Below are 23,234 nucleotides of genomic sequence, written 5' to 3' on the forward strand. Positions count from 1 at the left end.
GATATGTGAAAAACTACAGTGTCGTTATTAGTCACGCTAGTCAGGTGCGAAATATATTGTGAGGGGAGGGGGAAATGACACTCTTGAGAGTATAGACACGCATATGCCAATTTAAAAAAGCTGTACAGAAAAGAAATCATTTCTGCAAAGAAGAAAGCTAATGATAACTATATTTATCAGTCCAGCAACAAACATAAAGCGGCATGGAAAATAGTTAAAGCCGAAACTGGGCTAATTGCAGAAAATTTACCTGTTCCCCTAAGTGCAGTTGGACTAAATAACAGTTCCATAAATTATGGAGAATTAGTTATGACAGATGAAAGTAATTTAGATGATAGTGAGGACAGACTTCCCAAATTGCAGGAAACAGAGTTGACAGGAGGCTTGCCAAAATTTGAATGGAGAACCATTTATCTTAAGGATATACTGGATGTAGTCAGATCGCTAAGCAACTCCAGAACTGAGGACATCCATGGTTTTTCTAATTTTACCCCAAAATTACATACCTATAGCAATAGTACCAATATTATCTAAAGTTATTGAAAAATTAATGAAAGACCAATTAAACAAATTTTTTGTGTCACAACCTTCTCAATAAGGCTCAGTATGGATTCTGAACTGGACTATCAACAATAAAAGCAGTTCAGGAAGTTGTCTTATCAATATTACAAGGTTTTGAAAATAGGGAACATACCTATACAACTTAAGTTGATTTAACCAAGGCATTTGACACTGTCTCACATAGCATTTTAATTAAGAAACTAGAAAAACTGAAACAGAACTATTACTGCTGAAATCATATTTGACACACAGAAACCAAATGGTATATATAAATTCAAACAACAAATCTGACCCCCTCAAGGTAAAACATGGAGTCCCAGAAGGATCTGTACTGGGACCTTTCTTATTCATTGTGTATGTGAATGACCTGCCCAACACATTACCATATAAATCTGTAACGTATGCTGATGACACAACTTTTATCACATCATATAATGATGTGACTGTTGTCAAACAAATGAACAAATCCATGATGGAAAAGGCAGCTCACTGGTTCCATGAAAATAGGCTGTCATTAAATAAAAATAAAACTGAACACATCCTCTTTTCCCTTAGAGAAATTAATCATATGAACTCAGACATTCAGTAAAATTGCTAGGCATTTATCATGATACCATATTGTGCTGGAATACCCACACAGAAAAGCTGTGCAGTAAGTTGGCAAGAATTCTATATCTCCTTAGGAAACTGAAGGATTGTGTCAGTAAGGAGTGCATACTTATGGCATATCATGCCTTTTTTTCAAACTCATCTGCATTATGTTTTCCTCTGGCAGAAGAAACCCATCAGATGTATTTTTGGTGTGAGCAATTTAACTTCTTGCAGACAGTACTTCATTGAGCACAAAATTCTTACAGTTCCCAGTCTACACATACTTAAAACACTAATGCATGCCAAAGAGAATGCCCACATGTATGAAAGCAGGTCATATGTGCACTCATATGAAAGCAGAAACAGGAACTTATCAGACATTCCTTGGACATGTTTGAGTAAAATCCAGAATAATTTTTTACATGCTGGCAAAACAATACATCACATGGAATGAGGGAATTGCGTGACAATAGATTTAAAATGGTGGTACAGACATGGTTGAAAGAGAAAGCAATCTATAGCATAAATGAGTTCCTACAAGAAAAATATGATTCTCTGTTATTATAAATGTGATTGTGATCAAAGAAACTGTAATTTACCTCATACAACCATACTGACCTTTTACATAATCATATAGCATATGTTAACTTTTGTGCAATCATTTGTACCACAATCTGTATAACTATGTAACTACTGACCTTATGTATAATCATTTGTATAACCATCTGACGATGCCTATACAACACAACAGTTGTCTACAGGCAAATAAATATGAAATATGAAAAAAAAAAGGAATATGACAGGTCTTTGTTGTCTTCTCCCCCACCCCCCACCCCCTTTCCGCCACTGCCAAAGCCATCACAGAATTATTTGCTGTTGCCTCCACTTCTGGTCTTTGCTGACTGCTGACAGTTTTCAAGATTAGGAGACCAAACCAACAAACTGAAACTGTACACTAGTAGAGAACACATGGGCCCGAGTATAGGGTTCTACATCTGTTAAGGCAAATGTTCTACTGTTTCATCATTTAAAAGTTGCATATACATCACACAAAAAATTGAAATAATTGAAATCTCACAAGAGAAAGTGCACATGCATAGACTTCCTCCCAGCACAAGGCATTGTTATGATGTGTCATCAACATGTGTTTGGCATAGAAACCATTGATGATATCAATAGTATGTGAATAGTCTATTGTTTGATTGCAAACAACCACTGGCAGTGCAAAGTAATTCAGTTGCCAATCTTATCTTACTATGTCGCAGTAGTGATTACGTTGACACATTTAGGGCACATAATGATTAACAATACAAACACATTACTTGAAAGGTGAATTCATGAAAAGTTCCTCATCGCAAACACAGCTATTCTCTGATTGTTTTTTGAGGAGCAAGAACAGTTAAAATAAACACCAGTTTATTAGTGTTTATTTGTTGGCTCATAACCATGATGACAAACAATAAGCTATCAGTACAGAAACTTGCCTCTTTGGTTGAACATCCTCAAAACAATGAGAGTTAACCTGACAGAAAAAAGTACATCATACTTCAGGCACAGCAGGAGTGCATGGATATTATGGTAAAAAGTTCATACAACTGAAGTGCTAGGGACCTTACTTATACTCTAGAAGAAATATATGGTCCAAATTTAAGTGATAGTATATTGTCTTCTTCATGTTTCACTGATTGTGGCTGTATTATACTATAGACTTCTTGAATCCGTCTCAAAAATACTTTTAAGTTGTTTGCCAAGTTCAGCAAGATCTAATTTGAAAGAAAATATAATTTGTGTATCCTTGCCTGTTGCTTAACACATTTATTTATTTTATTTAATAACATGCTTGTTGTGACTAAACTTACATTAGTCCAGTTCCATTTCACAATTGGTTTTGTAGGTTATTAGAAGTCAATATGCACCAAATCAACCTCATCTTTAGATAACTTTCATCCTCAATGCAAGATTCGAATTTACCAAATTCATTTATAAGTTTGACAGTTACTTTTCCTTGCATTTTTGTACTATTGTAAAATTTGACATTGATCAGAAGGAACATAGACAAGAACAATAATTATAGTAAAAAAAAGTCACTATTTGTGATCACTGACATCAGTTCTGTAGTGGAACAGGCAAGTGGTACGGCGATGTTAGGCCGTGAGTGAATATTGTTCTAGAACATATTTTATCTCACAAAAATTTCATAGATAAAAAAGGAAACAGCAGTGACATGAAAAGAAAAGCAAATAACAAGTTTTACATACTGCCCATGGATCATGGAAGACATTTCATCAATTAGTGCTAAAGATTCGTATGACAACATTACCGTGCTTCTCCAAAAACCACTCAAACATTATCTGATTTAAGGTGCACCTCCAGTACATATCCATACAATATAAGTAAAATATATTTAACCTTAACAGTCATTATGTAAACAACAGTTAATTAAATAGAATAATTTGTGCCAGATGTGGCACCACCGCAATATTAAGTCTGTATAATTTGGCAAAGCACTGAGACAAGAACTTGGACCTAAATTTCATTAAATATGAGTTGCATTGATGACAATAAAGATAGATTAAATTGTAATCCCAGAGTAATCAATTAAATTATATTGTCAAGGAGCTACACATTCACTTAATTCACATTAGTCATGTGCTATATTAATTTAACAACATATTTAGACTGTAAGCCTTCACTGCAGCTTCACATTAAATGTACAGGAAAGCAAATGGCAATAACACAATCAATTTGTGCTCCACTCTGTTTAACAAACTCTATTACCAACTGCACAATTTCACAAAATGTAGTTATACCCCCAGCTCATGCTAGAAAAATTACACCATGAAAATATCCTTTATCACAGCAAGCCCCCAAAAAGTGCAACCATTTCTCAGTTATTCAAATATGGCTCCTCCAGCCACAGCTCTAATACATTGCTTAAAATATCACAGCATGCACAATGAACATCTCACCACAGTTGCAAATCCGAAGCACTAAACTGATTATCAGATCGACCCAGCTTTACCAACATGGAGTAATTGCATAAACATACTCTGCACAACTGCCACTGTGATATTAGACAAAAACATCACTACTGCCCATGTTCTGGTTCAAGCTTAAGCCACATTCCTAGTAGACACACCACCTGGCAATCTTAAAAATTACATACAAAAATCCTTCAATTACCCAACTCAGTTCACAATTATTCAGACATTTATGAAATATACTGACCAAATAAAATATTCAGACAGCACAGTAATCCCAGGTCGAAGAGATAAGCCTTCTATAGGCTTTTACCTCAGGTTGTCTGTTTAACCATCATCCTCCCAGGATTCAGGTTATAATCCACACACAATGCCCATCATGCCACATTTTGGAGCATTCTCCTAGAAGTGATCTCCACCACTGTCACCACATGACCATCATCAATGGTATACTTCACTGTAAAGTCACAAAAAAATGGTTCAAATGGCTCTGAGCACTATGAGACTTAACTTCTTAGGTCATCAGTCCCCTAGAACGTAGAACTACTTAAACCTAACTAACTTAAGGACATCACACACATCCGTGCCTGAGGCAGGATTCGAACCTGCGACCGTAGCCGTTGCGCGGTTCCAGACTGTAGCACCTAGAATCGCTCGGCCACTTCAGCTGGCTGTAAAGTCACATGCATTGCCTTGTTTTGGTATTTAAATCACTGCGGATGTGTGACATCTCATTATGGCACAAGTTCATGAGTGATTTCACAATTTTACCATCTTCATGTTTGACATAAGCTAATCAAAACCTCAGTGTTCCTTAATTTCAGTCACAGCTATGCTTAGGTAGAATGATATACATATTATGACTGTGATTAACTTTCCTCTTGTCTAAAGACCATCTCTGATGACTCACTTCTTTTATATGTCTATTGTTTTTCTTGCAGTTCATATATGGACTTACTTGTTCTGAATTCCGATGCTAGAACAGTACCGAATATTTCAAAAGAAAATATCCACAAGGATTAATAGCAACTACAGTAGTATTTAGTAAAGTAGAGGTAAAATTACATACAATTTCTGCATTAGCGGTTGTAGTATACATGCTTATACCGCAGAAAATTAGAATTTGATAGGTGCACATTTTCAGATGTCTAAAACAACTTGTGAGTTGTATTGACACTGAATAGTGGATGTAAGATTTGTACATAATAAGTAATAGAGATGAGAGTTAATTGCCTGGCCCTATGCCCTGTGTGCCAATGAAGGCAAAAATAATAATCCATCATATTTTGATAGCTTTACCCAACTATTACACTTTAAAATTAAATACTGCCACTAAAGATGTATACCAAGTGTTTACAGTCAGTCCAACATAATGTAATAAAAATTACATCTACACTAAAATACTGTTGAAGAGCATGAGACATTATGAAGAAAATAATATTTACTCACTAATTGCAAACAGTTCGACAATGCACAGCATAACAAATACAGTAAGCCAACTGTTAAGTGTTCCTTTAGAAGAAAAGATATAGACCTACAGTGGGCTGGAAAAGCAACCACAATATCCCTCAAATGACACAAATTTAAATGAAGGTTTGATGATATTGTTATTGCATACCCAGAGAAATTATTTTTCTAAAAGTATTATATACTCAAAAATCTCACATGTTGTTGCTCTTCAATAAGTGATTTAATATTCTTTTTCCACAGATTCTGGGTGCTGTCTGCCTGGGGATTGTTGCCTATTATGCAGACCAAGTTGGTGTTGTATATACAAGGAATGCACAGTTTTTCTTCATACTGATGACAACAACTTTTCTAGTAGCAACATTCTGTCTACTCCTAGCATGTGTTCTCTCCCTAAGCGCAGGGACTGTCATCTCAAAAACACTCTATGTAAGTACACTTATGATGACGCTGTCATTAATTAACACCTTACAGTGCTACAGTGTGCTACACAGTAACACGTCAAAATTTCCTGACTTGGTATATAACAAAGGTATTACATTTAATGTAACACACTATGTTTTTGACTTTTGCATCTTAGTAGGCATATAGAGTGACCAATTTCCTGAGAAAGTAATCCAAATGGTAAAGTTATTATTGGAATTTGTTAGTGGTGGTCATTTACACAGTTAACTAGGATAACTTATTCTGTGTCAAACTTAGGCATTTTCTAGGACAGCTTATTTTGGGTATCGTATATGCTATAATTAAGTCACTATTGTAGTGCTAATGTTTATTTTATAAAATATACAGTCTTTCTAGGTTAGGGAGTATGGTTCAGTATTATTTCATAGCATCATGAGAAAAAAAAAACTTTGATGGTACTTGTTTTGTTGTACAACAGTTGATGAATTAATAATTAACACAAATAACATGGCAATATTTAATGATTCTACGTGTAAAAGTTTTAAGTAATGTTAATGGCAGTAGACTAAAAACTGATGAAATGGTAGTTTCTGTTATTATTCATTCTACATGCACTCATTAAGCAGAACCTTCATAGTTTACCATAATTCCTTCGTTAATACTGTTCTCAACAGCCAAAATATTGTAACATAGCGAATTCTCCAGCTTTTGGAATCATTGATTAAGGCACTCTCTTTCTAAGACTGGAGGAAAATGTGAACAGAGGAGGGCTACATAAAAAGAATATGTGGCAAACAGGTTCATGGACTATTTCTTTATTTCCACATTTCCATGGAGATAGTTTAGTGGCTCTACATGTTTGGAGGCAGAGTCTCTTCCTCATTCTAGTTCCTGTATAATTTGTAGTTATCCGATACAGGGTGAAACACGGGAAGCGGACAGTTTTTAGTGAAATAATACTCAGCCAACTTTAAAATTAATGCATGTTTATTTACACAAAATCAAAGCTCATTATTTGCCATTTTAGTTAACAAAGTTATTAGTGAAAAATAATGTTGTCAAGGTGATGTCCATCATTTCGAATGCAGGATTCAAGTCTCTTCTCAAAATACTCCATCACATGGACTAAAATCTCTGCAGGGATGGCAGCAATTTCTTGAATGATTCCATTCTTCAACTCGTCCAAATTTCGTGGTTTGTGGTTATAGACACATTTCTTAAGGTACCCCCACAGAAAAAAGTCACATACGGACAAGTCAGGAGACCTAGGAGGCCAAGGAACATTGCCAAAATGTGAGATAATCTGTCCAGGAAACGTGTCTAAGAACTGTCATTGAAGTGTTTGTGGTGTGCGATGTTGCCCCATCCTGCTGGAACCAAACGTGTTTTAAAGGGATTCGTCGTTTTCTTAGTTCTGGTTTCAAGACTGTTTCAAGCATATGAATGTAACAAAACAAATTAACAGTAACTGTGGCCCAATTCTCTGCCAAAAATAAGGTCCAATAATGCTAACAGAGCCAAGAACATACCAGACTGTTACTTTTTCTGAGTGTACAGAATGCTGGTGGATAGGGTTGGGATGCTCTGGAGCCCAATAACATAGGTTTTGCTTATTCACGGTCCCATTTAAATGAAAATGAGCTTCATCGCTCATCAATAAAATTTCATTTTGATTCGATCCCAAAATCACTTGCGTTCTGTAAGCGAAGTCTTCTCATACAGCAAAATCAGTTTTCTTAAGTTGTTGGACAATGAGCATTTTGTAGGGATGGAATTTTAAATCTTTATGCAAAATTCATATAACCAATTCATGATCGGGACCTGAGTTTCTCCTGGTGTATACAACTTTCAAATAACTTCCGGGAATTCAGCCAGGTAACACTTTCAGTGAGCGCCAATATTTCGGTGGGCGAACACCCCGCCATTTTCAAGGCAAACTGCAATGGACAGGCGGCGTACATGCAAATTTAAAACCTCGGTTCTTGGACTGAAGCAGGAAAGATAACACACACACACACACACACACACACACACACACACACACACACACACACACACACACACACTGAACACTATTGCCACCAAAGATGACCAAAGTCAGAGCTATCGATAATGAGACTATGAATTTGCAGGTAAGGTAGCATTGACTCTGTCCCTCTGCTTTTTAACAAGGGAGAGAGCTGGATTCCAAACAGAGTTCAAACAGAAACCTCCGTCTCTGTTAACGAGGTTGCTCGCTCCTTGTAGCTGTGGCATGGCATATATTGGTCAAACTATCAGGACCATGGAGGCCCAATGTATTGAGCATAAATGGCACACACTATTACAGCAGCCAAGTAGATCTGCTATTGCCGAACATTGCTTTGATACTGGTTACCCCATGTTATATAACAACACCGAGATATTGGCATGCATGTCCACATATTGGGACAGTGTTATTAGAGAGGCAGTTGAGATTAAATTAGCCATCAACCTCGTTAACAGGGATGGAGGTTTCTGTTTAAACTCTGTTTGGAATCCGGCTCTCTCCCTTGTCAAAATACAGAGGGACAGAGTCAATGCTACCTCACCTGCAAATTCATAGTCTCACTATCGATAGCTCTGACTTTGGTCATCTTTGGTGGCACTAGTGTTCAGTGTGTGTGTGTGTGTGTGTGTTATCTTTCCTGCTTCAGTCCAAGAACCGAGGTTTTAAATTTGCATGTACACTGCCTGTCCATTGCTGTTTGCCTTGAAAATGGTGGGGTGTTCTCCCACCTAAATATCAGTGGTCACTGAAAGTGTTGCCTGGCTGAATTCCCGGAAGTTATTTGAAAGATTCATGATTGATTCATAACTCACTAACATGACATCTAGCTGCTGGCCATCCTGGGCTGCTGACTGCCGCTTGCCTTACCTTTTGAATATTTTATGGTGTCGTTACTCTGCATCTCAGGCCAGGATGCTTCTTATCCAGTATGTTTCCAGTTGATCTGAAGTTTTCAACCCATCTGAGGATTGTGTTACAGCTGGAAGAGCTCCATGTTGACCGACATTAAACGACACATGAAACAATTGCTGCATAACATTAATAGACTCACCACTTTTCACAAAACTGTCATAGACAAACACACAACGTTGCAAGTCTCACTGCTCCATAGTGACTGAGTAAATGAAATGGCTATTGTGTGGATCAAAACTATCCCCACCATGACCACCTCCCACCACCACGTCCTCAGTACTACTTAGTTCAAAACCATCCATCTCCTGTGTGTCAGCCTGTATTTTCTTCTTTATTTGTTTACTATCAAACTCAGCAATACTTCAGAATTCCTAAATATGTATGGGATTTGGATGTATGTCCTAACTCCTTCACCATTCTGGTCCATCACCTCACTCTGTCCAGCTTCTCTTTCCCCCTCTCTATGACATCAGAAATGTTTATTATTACTGCCAGTGAAATCTTGATTGTGAATTGAAGTAACCTAAAATGAATGTGTAAATTTGTTGGAATTATTGGTGTGTGGTGTATGAGAGATGTCACCTGCTGTTGTATCTGTCAGTGAGGTGGCACTGTGGACAGCAAACTGGACTCACATTCTGGATGAGGACTGTCCAAATCAATGTCCAGCCATACTGATTTAGGTTTTCACCGGTTTGCCAAAATCACTCCAGGCAAATGACATGATGGTTTCCTGTCCTTGAAACATTCCAAGCTTGTGCTCTGTCTCTAATGACCTTGATGTTGATGGGCTGTTAAATGCTAATCTTGCTTGCTTGGATCTATGAGGATAGTAGCTTCAATGACAGTATTTCACTTAGTTTCAATATGCAAACATTTGGGATTACAATATTTCAGACAGTTCTGATTCCATAGTAGTATTCCAATCATAGACCATATATACATCGGAGACCCAAAGAAACTGGTATGCCTGGCTAATATATTGTAGAGCACCCGGAGCATGCAGAAGTGCCGCAGCATGACAATTCATGGACGTGCCGCAGCATGACAAGGCATGGACTCAAATAATGTCTGAAGTAACGCTTGAGGGAATTGACACCGTGAATCCTGCAGGGCTGTCAATAAATCCATAAGAGTATGAAGGAGTGGAGATCTCTTTTGAACAGCTTGTTGCAAGGCATCCCAGGTATGCTCAATAATGTTCATGTCGGCGGAATCTGGTGGCCAGCAGAAGTGTTCAAACTTAGCAGAGTGTTCCTAGAGCCACTCTGTAGCAATTCTGAATGTGTGGGGTGTAGCTTTGGGCTGCTGGAATTGCTGAAGTCTGTCGGAATGCACAATGAACATGAATGGAAGCAGCTGATCAGACAGGATGCTTACATCAGTGGCACCTGTCAGAGTCGTGTCTAGACATATCAGGTGTCCCATCTCACTCTAACTGCACATGCCCCATACCTTTACAGAGCCTCCACCAGTTTGAACAGTCCCATGCTGACATGCAGTGTCCATGGATTCATGATGTTGTCTCCACACCTGTACATGTCCATCTGCTCGATACAATTTGAAATGAGACTCCTCTGGTCAGGCAAAATGTTTCCAATCACCAACAGTCCAATGTTGGTATTGACAGGTGCAGGTGAGGTGCAAAGCTTTGCGTCATGCAGTCATCAAGGGTATGTGAGTGGGTCCATATCGATGATGTTTCTTTGAATGGTTCATATGCTGATGCTTGCTGATGGCCCAGCACTGAAATCTGTAGCAATTTGCTGAAGGGTTGCATGTCTGTCACATTGAACAATTCTCTTCAGTTGTTATTGGTCCCATTCTTGCAGGATCTTTTTCCAGCCACAGAGATGTTGGAGATTTGATGTTTTACGAGATTCCTGATATTTATGGTACAATCATTAAATGGTCAATATGGGAAAATCCTCACTTCATTGCTACCTTGGTCATGCTGTGTTCCATCGCTCATGTGCTGGCTATAACACCACGTTCAAACTCACATAAATCGTGATAATCTGCTATTGTAGCAGCAGTAAGTAATCTAACAACTGCACCAACACTTGTTGTCTTATATAGGCATTGCCGAATGCAGTGCGGTAATCTGCCTGTTTACATATCTGTGTATTCGAATATTCATACCTGTACCAGTTTCTTTGGCACTTCAGCGTATATTTATATTTTATATGTACTAAAAAGATGTGTAGCTTACGTCTGTCAAAGTATTTATTAGAACCCCATTTAAAAATTTGATATGAACAGATCAAGAACTTTTTGAGAATTTTTGGTAACAGTGTTCCCTTGTTATATGTTATTATACATATATTTATATAACATACCTATTAAAAATATGTAGCTTATGTCTGTCTGAACTGCTATTAGAGTATTGTGTAAAACAATGAAGAAAATTGTTAAATATATATAGTAGTCTACTTGACTAATTTTGCATTGTCAATAGTGCAGTTCATCTTCAGATAGTTAGTTTCATTTATATTCATGAGAAGGCATCAGTGGCTATTTACAATAAAACCACAACAAAAATGTCAGCAAATCCATCTCATGTTTATAAATATAGTACAGATGTTTGAAGATAGTCTGCATCAGTCTAAATTTGTAGTGCCAGCAGACAATAAAATGATTTGAACATCATATCAATTTAGTAGTTTGTTAATGTTTCATAAATACTGGTACCTCATAACGGACTCTTTTTAAAAGATAAAAGATATGAGCTAATATTTACTTGCAAAAGAACATTCATAAGGGTGTACTTAAAGTCTGGGAACACTTACAATTATTTATTGCACAAGAACCAAACATTATACAGATATCATACATATGTCATTTTGAAGAGAAACCCTGAAAGTTTTTTATGTGTATACTGCCACTGCATAGTTTGGTAATTTGCCAATAGTCAGCGCTAGTTGCAAACACAGCGAGCCGAGGTGCAGAGCAAGCTGTTTCATGAAATGGCCTCTCTGGTCACCATATCTCACTCTGTGTGACTTTTTCCTGTGGGGACACATTAAAGATCTGGTGTATGTACTGCCTCTACCACGTGATGTAGCAGAGCTCAGGTAGAGAGTACAGGAAGCGACTGCCACAGTCGACGATGTCATGCTGGGAAGGGTATGGCAAGAATTCGATTACTGTATTGACGTCTGCTGGGTCACTCATGGTTCGTGTTTGTGAAAAAAACTTTCAGAGTTTCTCTTCAAAATGCAGTATGTATGACATCTGCACAGTGTTTAGCTCTTGAAAGTGTTACTGAACTTTAACTATAACAGAAACAAGGATTGTCCTCTGCATATTTCAGGCAGTAAATGGACATTAAAGATTGGCAGTCAGGCAATGCTGTAATCATTTGTATGGTAAATACCACTGTCAACAAACAGCGCAGTGGTGTGCAGTTGGTACAGTGGATAGTGTTTTGGGTTAGCATGTGGGAAGTTGAGGGTTCAATTCTGGGTCAAGGCTTATTTGTTTTTATTTGCTAAATGTTGTCTTTGTGGTACGATATCTGGCATCTTAATCATCATACAGTGATTATAGTGGGTTTTCTACAAAATATTTGCAGTTATGTACTATGAACACAGAAAGGGAAGTACAATCATTTTGTTTGGTCAGCTTTTAAAGAAGCCAGACACAAATTGTTTCATGCCACTGCTTCTACTACAATCCAAACCTAGTTTTTTTGTACCCTGCCTGAATGGACCCATCAAAATTATTTGCAAAGCACATTGATAGCCCTGCTGGTGACATAAGGCACCAATGAAATGTCATGAACCTGAATGTGGAAAATATAATAGTTCATATTAATCAATATACCATTGTAGCAGGATGCACACAAAACAAATTTGGAATCTAGTAGATGCAGTGGTGTAAAACAATTTGTGTCCACAATGTGCAAAAAGTTTCTTTAAAAGCTGACCAATGAAAATGATTGTATTTCCATTTCTGTGTTCATAGTACATAACCCTGCAAATGTTTTGTAGAAGACCGACTGTAATCGCTGTATAACAATTAAGACACCAGATATTGTACCACACAGACTACTTTTTGCAAATAAAACAATTAAGTCTCAATCCAGAACTGAAACCTCGACCTCCTGCATTCTAACCCAAAATGTTATCCACTGCACCAACCACACAGCAGTAGTGCTCTATCCTGACAGAGGTAGTTACCTTACACATGATTGCAGTGTTGCCATATTGCCAATTTTTAACATCCATTTATTGCCCAAAATAGGCACAGGACAAAATTTTGTGAGAGACATTTTTGTATTGCTACTATGTAAAGAATTGCCCCTCGAAGTCCGAGTGCACAAATTTTTCTACAAACACCCACGCACCCACGCGCACACGCGCGCGCGCGCTCACACACACACACACACACACACACACACACACACACACACACACACACAAATGTTAAAGGACGACTTGTCATTATATAGCAGTACAGATTTTTTTTTTTTTTCTAGAGAAGAACTTATATCTGATTCTACAACTGAAATTTCCAGATATCAGATATATATGTATATATGTACCACAACACTAGCTTTTTCTGTTGAGTTTGTTGCTATTTGTATTTAAAACTTCTGCATATTTCTTTCTTACTTTTGTTAAATTTATTAATGTTCTTTTGCAAGTAATTTATTAGCTCACATCTTAAAAAAAAAAAAAAAAAAAAGCTATTATGTGCAGAAGAATTTTCAGAACTATTCTGTTATGAGGTACCAGTATTTATAAAAAAGCAACAAACTACTAAACAGATGATACTCAAATAATTTTATTGTCCATTGGTATTATAACTTTAGACTGAGGCAGACCATCTTCAAACATTTGTACTATATTTATTGTTGATATTTTTGTTATGTTTTTATTACAAATAATCAGTGATGACTTCTCATGATTTTAAATTAAACTGTAACTATCTGAAGATCAATTGGGCTAGTCTAAACTGTCAATGGGAATGATAAATTAAAGAAGTAGACTATTACATAAATTTACTGGTTGATGGTTACCATCATTATACATAATGGAAATCAAGTATAAATATTTGTGTTGGGTTTGAAATTTGCACTCAATTCCTATGAATATGAAAGTATGACATAATTTGTAATTTGCTAATATTATGTTCCAGGAACTGATTTATCACTCAATAGCTTTTATATTATATCTTGCTGCTTCTCTGAGACTCATTATTCAAATAAGTGATCACAAAAGATCTTACAGTTATGATGGACACATGGCAGCATCGGTAAGACTTCAGTTATTTTATTATTAATTTGAAATATGTATAGAATATCCTAAATGAACACACAAAATTTGAAAGTGAAATTTTTGAAATTCTGTCTATCAAAATAATATGTGAAAAATTACAAATGTGTAGAAAAAGTGGCAACATTTCAGGATTATAGATGAGTTGGTTCTTTTATCTGGATGTACACTGAGAAACAGATACAGAGGGGGACAAAACAAAAAACATGAAAGTGGGAGTTGGTGCTGAGGGAATATCATTGAGTTTTTTACTGATGTATTATTACTTTAAGAATATTTTGAAAACCTACTCACCATACAGATGACATGTTAAGTTGCAGATAGGCACACTGTAAAGACAGTTGCAGACGAGGATGTGGCCAGAGTTTTATTCGGAAAAGAAAAATATTCACACATTCACACAAGCAATCAAACCTCACACACACGTGACCACAATCTCGAGTGGCCAGAAATAGCAGTCGTGTGTGAGGTGTGCTTGTTTGTGTGAATGTGTATGCATTTTTCTATTCCCTGGAGAAGGCTTTGGCCCAAAGCTTAATGGTCTTTTTGTTCTGCCTGTTGGCAACTCAACATGTCATTCATATGACTTTCCATTGTTTAAAGTATTATTTTCTTTTCCAGCTACCTTCATATCGCTTAATTCTTTGGTCATTCATTTACAAATTGAGTTCTGAAATCTTAACTACTTTAATCACATTTTGAAGTTCTCTGAACCATTTCTCTTCATACACTTTCCATTTCTAGTAACAGAGGAAAGAACTGCTGGTTATGAAAAGTTATGACTTTAATATCTTTGTAAAAACCTGTTGTGCTTGCTGCAACCTCCAGTTTTGAAATTCTGTTTTTCTTCTTTCTGGCTTTATGTAATTCTAAAATAATTAACTGAATTTAGAAGGATATCTTAATGTAAAAGACCATTATACCAGAAACAAAATAAATGTGCCCTATATATTGATATTAACATTATACTACTAAAGAAATAATATATTAGTTCATTGTGATTGTTTACATACTTAAATAGTATGGTAAATATAGGACACATCAAATTTTAGAAAAAGAGAGACAATATAGACAAATTTCAGTTAGCAAATAACATAAAGCCGAAATTAAATGATAGAACCTGTCCATAGTTCCAAATGAAATTTAAAAAAATGTTGTGTTTTATAATTCAAGAATTCTTTTATTGAGTTAAAGCACTGTTCCATTAGAATTGTGTAATGGAATTTTCAGATGACTGATATTTTTAATCATTAGGTAGACTGTTGAATAAGCTAACCATTATGTGTGAAACACTTTCCTGATACAACACTTCTTGTGTTGTTGTTGTGGATAGGTTTATTTCATCTTGGGTCTCCAGTTCTGTTCAAAATATGCTCATTTCTAAAGACACATTTGCTGCAGGTTGTATCCCCAGAAGATTAGCCAATATGAAAGTAATGAATGGATATAAGTGCAATATATCTGAATACTGTTGACTTTCTTGCAATTTGGTTTTAACACACAAAAAGCATATGAAATTTTTCAAACCTTTTTCCCTAAACTTTTCCTGTGAAAGTCTCATTTTAAAGTGTTTTGTAGCTGTGTTCCTAGAACTTCAGTATCAGCTTTCAGTAAAATATAATCAAGGTAATGATATTACTTAATTATTGCAAAAATGTTTCTTTTTTTGCTTTTGCTTTTGTAAATTCATTTACATGTTCATTATACAAGGAGCGTTTGAGAAGTCCTTGCAAGAGTGTGGCAGATATGATACATGAGTTGGGATGGAAGTCATCACAGCATAGACGTTTTTCGTCGCGGCGAGACCTTTTTACTAAATTTCAGTCACCAACTTTCTCTTCCGAATGCGAAAATATTTTGTTGAGCCCAACCTACGTAGGTAGGAATGATCATCAAAATAAAATAAGAGAAATCAGAGCTCGAACAGAAAGGTTTAGGTGTTCGTTTTTCCCGCTCGCTGTTCGGGAGTGGAATAGTAGAGAGATAGTATGATTGTGGTTCGATGAACCCTCTGCCAAGCACTTAAATGTGAATTGCAGAGTAGTCATGTAGATGTAGATGCAAAGTCTGAGAGATGGCACCACTGCTGCATATCGAGGTCATGTTTAGTTAGTAACATCTTTGGAAAGAACACACACCACGTTTCAGCCATAATGCTCTATTTCTTTGTGTTTGACATTGATTCAAGGAAGTCAAGTGATTGTCAAAAAATGGATGAAAAAGAATTTTCTGTGGTGATTAAACATTATTTTATGAAAGGCAAAACGCTTGAGGAGACTAAAGAGAAGCTTGATAAACATTATGGTGACTCTGCACTTTTGATTAGAAATGTTTATAAATAGCTTCAAAATTTTCAAAGTGGCCATATGGGCACAAGGGATGCTGAATGTTTTGTATGCACTGTGGAGGTGATGACTCCAGAAATCATTGATAATATCCATGATATGGTGATGAATGACAGAACATTAAGGTGCATGAGATTGCTAGTGCTAAGGGCATCTCGAATGAACAGGTACATAATATTCTGTATAGACATTTGGACATGAGAAGTTATCTGCAAGATGGGTCCCGTGATTGCTCACGTTTGACCAAAAACTGAATCGTGTGAAGTGTTGCCAGGATGGTTTTCAGCTGTTCAGGAAGAATTTGCAGGACTTTAAGCATTGTTTCATCACTGTGGATGAAGCATGGATATATGCTATACTCATGAGAGCAAACAACAATGTAAACAATGGGTTGCCAAAGGGGAGTCTGCACCAAAAAGGAAAAGACCATTCCTTCAGCCGGAAAGGTTATGGCGACTGTCTTTTGGGATTCGCAAGGAATACTCCTCATCGCCCATCTGGAAAAGAGTAAAACTATTACAGGTGCAAATTATTCATCATTAGGACTGTTTTAAAACAAAGCTGCAAGAAAAACACTGGCAATTGGACTACAAAAAAGTCCTTTTCCATCACGACAATGCACCAGCACACATCTTAGCAGTTGTGGTAGTAAAATTAATGGAAATACGATTCTAGCTCATTTCACATCCCCCGTTCTCCAGACTTGGCTCTCTTGGACTACTATTTGTTCCCCAATTTGAAGAAATGGCTGGTGGCACAAAGATTTTATTCAAACGAGGAGGTAATTGCAGCAACTAATACCTATTTTGCAGACTTGGACAATTCCTATTATTTGGAAGGGACCAACAAATCAGAACAGCATTGGACAAAACACTTTGTCTAAAAGGAGACTACATAAAAAAAAAAAAAATATTTACCTCAAACACGTAAGCAGTTTTTATTTTTGCATGGACATTTCAAACGCCCCTTGCACATAAGGAACATGTGTCCTAGTACATAGCTACTTGGTTCTCCACATTGGTTGGTGATTAATTGGATGGATGTGTTGGTGTTCCTGTTCCTGTTCCTGTTGTTGTTGTTGTTGTTGTTGTTGTTGTTGATGTTGCCTTAATACTACCATTTGCTGCCTGTCATCTAGGTAAGACTTTATGTACTTAAAGTGTCAACACCTGATTTGAATGCGTATACCATGAACAACGCCGAGGTTGCTGTGAGTGGAGCACTGCATAAACATCAAGAATGTAAACCAGAAAGTCAATTTCCAGAGCAATGCTGATATCTGATTAGCAGCTAAGCAAGATTTCGTTTAGTTCATACAGCATATTAAACAATACTGGCTCACGGCAAACAAGACTGGTTCACGCCTGTTTGCTCAGATTGGAGTCGCTGTCTGTCCCACTCACATGACCCTGTGATCGCATCTCTGGAGGTGCCCCACATATACTAGCTGTAGGGCCTGTGATACTCTACTGATAATGTCTACTGTCTGATTTGAAATCCCCCTGATAGCTTATTGTGATGAATAGTAATAGTAATTTCATGGTCAGTTATGACAAATGTTTTAAACAGATCTGAAAAAATACGAGTAGTATATTCTGTGTCATCCAGTGCTCTAAAGAGATCTTCTGAATACTCATAGGTAACTGTTAATATAGACTAGGATTTGCTAAATCCATGCTGATTTGGTGACAATCACAATTTTTTTGTTGTATAACTTTGAAGCCTCTCGTAGAAAATTCTTTCAGATATTTTGGAGAAAATAATGAGTTGCATTTTGAATGACAATATTATGAGAAGGATAGATAGCTACTCACAATATAGCAGAGATGAGTTGCAGATAGGCATGACAAAAAGACTATGCTTGTCTGCAACTCAACATCTCAAGTATACGGTAAATAGCAATCTATCCTTTTCATAATACTTTCATTATTACATCCTGCATTTTCTGTTTTTTAAAACTGAATGACTGTTGTTCACGTATTCACACTTCAGTTTTTTGAACAGAGGAGTTACTTTTGCTGTTTTTAAGCTACTGGGGAAAGTTCCAGTTGACAATGATGTTTTACTACGTACATTAGTGGCTTTGTTACAAAATCAAGGGAACTTTTAAATATATAATTTAGTATGCCATCCAGTCCAAACAACTATTTGTTTTTGCATGATATTATTAGCTTAGTTTCTGTCTGTGTGGATCTTTGAAGAAATGGAGACCTAAAAAGTAGCATTTAAATAATTTGGAAAGCACATGGGTTTGCCTGCATAGTGGTAACTGTTTATTGTGATTACAGCCATATTTAGTATGATATGCAGAGTATACTAAGTGTAATTATTTTCTTTTCAGGTGATTGGCCTTGTAAATACAGCACTATATCTGCTCAGTGCTGTGTTCTCCTACAGATCTTACAGGCTGCCATAAACAAGAAAGGATTTAACTCATCCACGCTATTATCAACACATCATCATCAGCAGCAGCTTAAAAATGATTTATATATATGTTTATGGGTATATTTTGTTTACATTCAGAAAATCCTGCCTTCTGAAAATGTTTATATGAAAATCTGATAGACTCTTATTTTAAAAATAAATGGACTATTTTAGAATATTTAATACTGATCTGAACATTACTTAATATCTCCAATTTAAATGTTACGTATCGTAATTATTTTTTATGCTGCTTTTTAACATGAACTCTGAACATAAATGTGATTTTCTTTACTTTCTAAACATTTTCTTTGAGAAAAATTTCAGCTTCATTCCATAACTTCTTAAAATATATCTCTTCTGACATCTGTGCTAGTCAGATTGGATAAACAGTGTACAGAATATATTGCACAGTGAACTGGATACCATGAAGGTATAAAGCTTTGCAATTAAAAGATCTATGTAAATTAATTCATTCATTGGGGTAAAAAGGGCATGGGACCTCCCGTCACAGCAAAAAAAATTGTGAATTGTTAATGTAATGATGGTTTCAATTTTCAGATGTATATTTGACTTACAGTGGAAATATTATTAGTAAAGTACAATATTATCATGCTTGTAATATTTTTAAAGACTCAGATACCACCTACTACTTGTGTTGATTAAATTTCTGTGTTGAGATAGACATTTTATTAAGTTATTAATAGTGTGTAGTTAAATAACAAATGTTAGTAAATGTGTGTGTGTGTGTGTGTGTGTGTGTGTGTGTGTGTGTGTGTGTGTGTGTGAGAGAGAGAGAGAGAGAGAGAGAGAGAGAGAGAGAGAGAGAGAGAGAGAGAGAGAGAGAATTAATAGTAGACTGGTATGATTCATGCATTTACTGTTTTGACTGTATTGTGAATTGAGACTCCTAATGACAGTGAAAGAAGGCTAGTTATATCATTATGTAAGGTATATTTCATCTCATTTCGCACAACTATTTTGTCATAAACTTATAGGGCTTACTATGTCAAATAACTTATACATTAACTATGTATATTTATTGGAATAAACGTTTGTAGAAAAATTTTCACTACTATTTATTTTAAAACATTGCATTTTTCTTTAGATCTAACCTCTAATGTAAAAAATACAGATCGCATTTACAATTAATTTAAAACTTTAACTTTCGGGTCACCTCATGTATTACTGTTTAGAAAGTTATGAATATAATAGAGGGAAACATTCCACTCCACCAAGAGTGTCTTTCCGCCCTCCACCTAACCTTCATAACCACTTAGTTCATCCCTATGAAATCCTCAAACCACCGTCCCTACCCTCTGGCTCCTACCCTTGTAACTGCCCCGGTGTAAAACCTGTCCCATGCACCCTCCCACAACCACCTACTCCAGTCCTGTAACCCGGAAGGTGTACACGAGCCATGTGTGAAAGCACCCACGTGATTTACCAACTGACCTGCCTGCACTGTGACGCTTTCTATGTGGGAATGACCAGCAACAAACTGTCCATTCGCATGAATGGACACAGGCAGACAGTGTTTGTTGGTAATGAGGATCACCCTGTGGCTAAACATGCCTTGGTGCACGGCCAGCACATCTTGGCACAGTGTTACACCATCCGAGTTATCTAGATACTTCCCACTAACACCAGCCTGTCAGAACTCCGGAGATGGGAACTTGCCCTTCAGTATATCCTCTCTTCTCGATATCCGCCAGGCCTCAACCTCCGCTAATTTCAAGTTGCTGCCGCTCATACCTCACCTGTCTTTCAACAACTTCTTTGCCTCTGTACTTCCACCTCGACTGACATCTCTGCCCGAACTCTTTGCCTTTACAAATGTCTGCTTATGTCTGTGTATGTGCGGATGGATATGTGTGTGTGTGTGTGTGTGTGCGCGTGAGTGTACACCTGTCCTTCCCCCCCCCCCCCCCCCCCCCCCCCCCCCCCGCCTAAGGTAAGTCTTTCTGTTCCCGGGATTGGAATGACTCCTTACCCTCTCCCTTAAAACCCACATCCTTTCATCTTTTCCTCTCCTTCCCTCTTTCCTGAAGAAGCAACCGCTGGTTGCAAAAGCTAGAATTTTGTGTGTATGTTTGTGCGTCTATCAACCTGCCAGTGCTTTTGTTTGGTAAGTCACATCATCTTTGTTTTTAGGTATGTTTAGAAAGTTATTTATCTAAAGTGCAGGATATATCGACAAATGAGGTACAGATACACAATTACCATGAAATGAAGTACTTTTTGCTGTCTCAGTTTCACCAAATATTTAAATAAAACAGACTATTAACATGTAATGTCAATCTAAAGACAAGCTTTGTATTCACAAATGACATAAAATAAAGGTGTATACTATTGAATAAATAACAAAGATACACCTAGCATGAAATAAGGAAAAAAGTTTTGGAAAATAATGAAGAGTCCATGTAGTCATTGACAAAAAAGAGTTAATCTTTTCCAGAAAAGTAAGATTGACAAGCTCATTTGAATTGAATCAACTGTGGGTTCTTGGTGAAACATTGTAAATTAAATAAACAAACACTGTTTTTTAGTCTTGTTTCATAATTTATGATTAATGTTATCGCACAACTTAGGTTTCATTATAAGCCCATTTGAAGTACATTACTGAGTGCCAAAGATCTGTCCATTATCATGTAATGTACTTGAAAATGGGCTTATAACACGAAACCTAGGTTGTGCAGTAACATTAATAATAAATTGTGAAACAAGGCTAAAAGCAGTGTTTATTTAGTTAATTTACAACCTCTGTATGAGCCCACATGGTAAAGGTGTTACACACAAATCTGAACCAAGAGAGCAGATGTCAGCCCTAGAAGAGGTTGTGTAAGAGTGAGATATGTTGTCTTGTATGTATGATCTTCAAAACAAAAGTGACTTTTTGCAAAAACTAAACTGCTGATGGACAGAGGTATTTTATGCTTTGAAGTCATAGGATAACTGTGAAAGGAAGTCATTGGCAGCAGACAAGTAATATACAGTGTTATTTGCAAATACCTCCAGTGTTTCAGAAGACAACTGTGCAAAAACTACAAGCTACTTAACAAAGACACACAAAAGATATTAATTTTTATTCTTGACACCATCACTTTTTTATGACACAATTATAACCATTTTCAGCCTGCATAGACTACCTTCAGATACTACAATAGAGAAAAGAGGTGCTTATATTAAAACCTGAAGCAAGTACAATTATTCTCACTAGGTCTGTTTGTGAGTTTACTAAAATGCTATTAACGCGCTTATGATTCATACCTATGAGCAACATTTGATAAAACAAATGCAAGGTATCAGATAAACTCAATGAACAAAATGAATCTGTGACTAATGCATATTTTAATATTTATCATTATTTATTCAGCTAAGGCAGTCACTGCTTTCTTCGTACAGTCTCCATCCAATAACGGGGCCTCCTTGTGGACAAGTGCAGCACTCTGCTGATGTAAACACCTTGCAGCTTGAAGAAGAGTGTCAGCGAGCTGCAACAAGGAACTACCATAGTCATCCATTCCATGTTCTCTCTCCTCAGCTTATGTGCTATGGCTTAAGCATCTAACAGTTTGAAGTGCAGTGCCACTGTCACCAAAAAATGTATCATAAGGATTAAATGCAGGAACCTGCATTTGATCATGCTGCTGTGGTGAAAGACCTACTTTTCTTCTCACTTAATATCCATTGGAAATATCATAAGGATTGCTACTCTATCTTTTTTATTGTAAAGACCTCATTTTGTTTTAAATAGGTTTCATTGTTTTAATGATCTGTATTTTACTTTAATGTCTGATAAATAACTGATTGAAATATTACTGTTATAATTGTCACAGAAGATAGTGTTATAGAGGATGTGTGCATCTAGTGCAAAGAGTAGGGAAGAAAAAGTACACTTGGTTGTATGAGTATAATACCTTGATTTCTGATTTTATGTTTAGATGACAACTCATGAATACTTGTTCATCAAATGTCATCCATAGTGATGAACCATATGCATGTTAATAGCACTTAACTAAGCTCCTCATGAGTAGACCTACTGAAAATAATTGTACTTGCTCATGCCTTAATATCAGCTCTTCTTTTTCTATATTATAGCACCTGAAGATGGCCAATGCAGGACAAAACTGGTTGTGGTTGTATCATAAAAGTGACAGCATCAAAAATAAAAAATAAAATATCTTACAATAAGTCAATTACCATCTCTGCAAATTGAATGTCTTTATTTCACAAAGACACT

At 36.5% G+C, this 23,234-nt stretch overlaps 1 protein-coding gene across 1 annotated transcript in view; it reads left to right on the forward strand.

The window, feature by feature from the left end:
- The window catches only part of LOC126341418 (uncharacterized), a 113,313-nt gene extending 93,254 nt beyond the window's left edge, over positions 1-20,059 (forward strand). The window contains exons 3-5 of the mRNA XM_050001773.1: positions 5,844-6,029; positions 14,089-14,205; positions 18,912-20,059. Coding sequence (XP_049857730.1) covers positions 5,844-6,029; positions 14,089-14,205; positions 18,912-18,986 — 378 coding nt within the window. The 3' untranslated portion in view covers positions 18,987-20,059. The remainder of the gene's footprint in view (positions 1-5,843; positions 6,030-14,088; positions 14,206-18,911) is intronic.
- The last annotated feature ends 3,175 nt before the right edge of the window (positions 20,060-23,234 follow it).

Source organism: Schistocerca gregaria, chromosome 1 (assembly GCF_023897955.1).
Source record: "Schistocerca gregaria isolate iqSchGreg1 chromosome 1, iqSchGreg1.2, whole genome shotgun sequence".
Classification (NCBI taxonomy): Eukaryota; Metazoa; Arthropoda; class Insecta; order Orthoptera; family Acrididae; genus Schistocerca; species Schistocerca gregaria.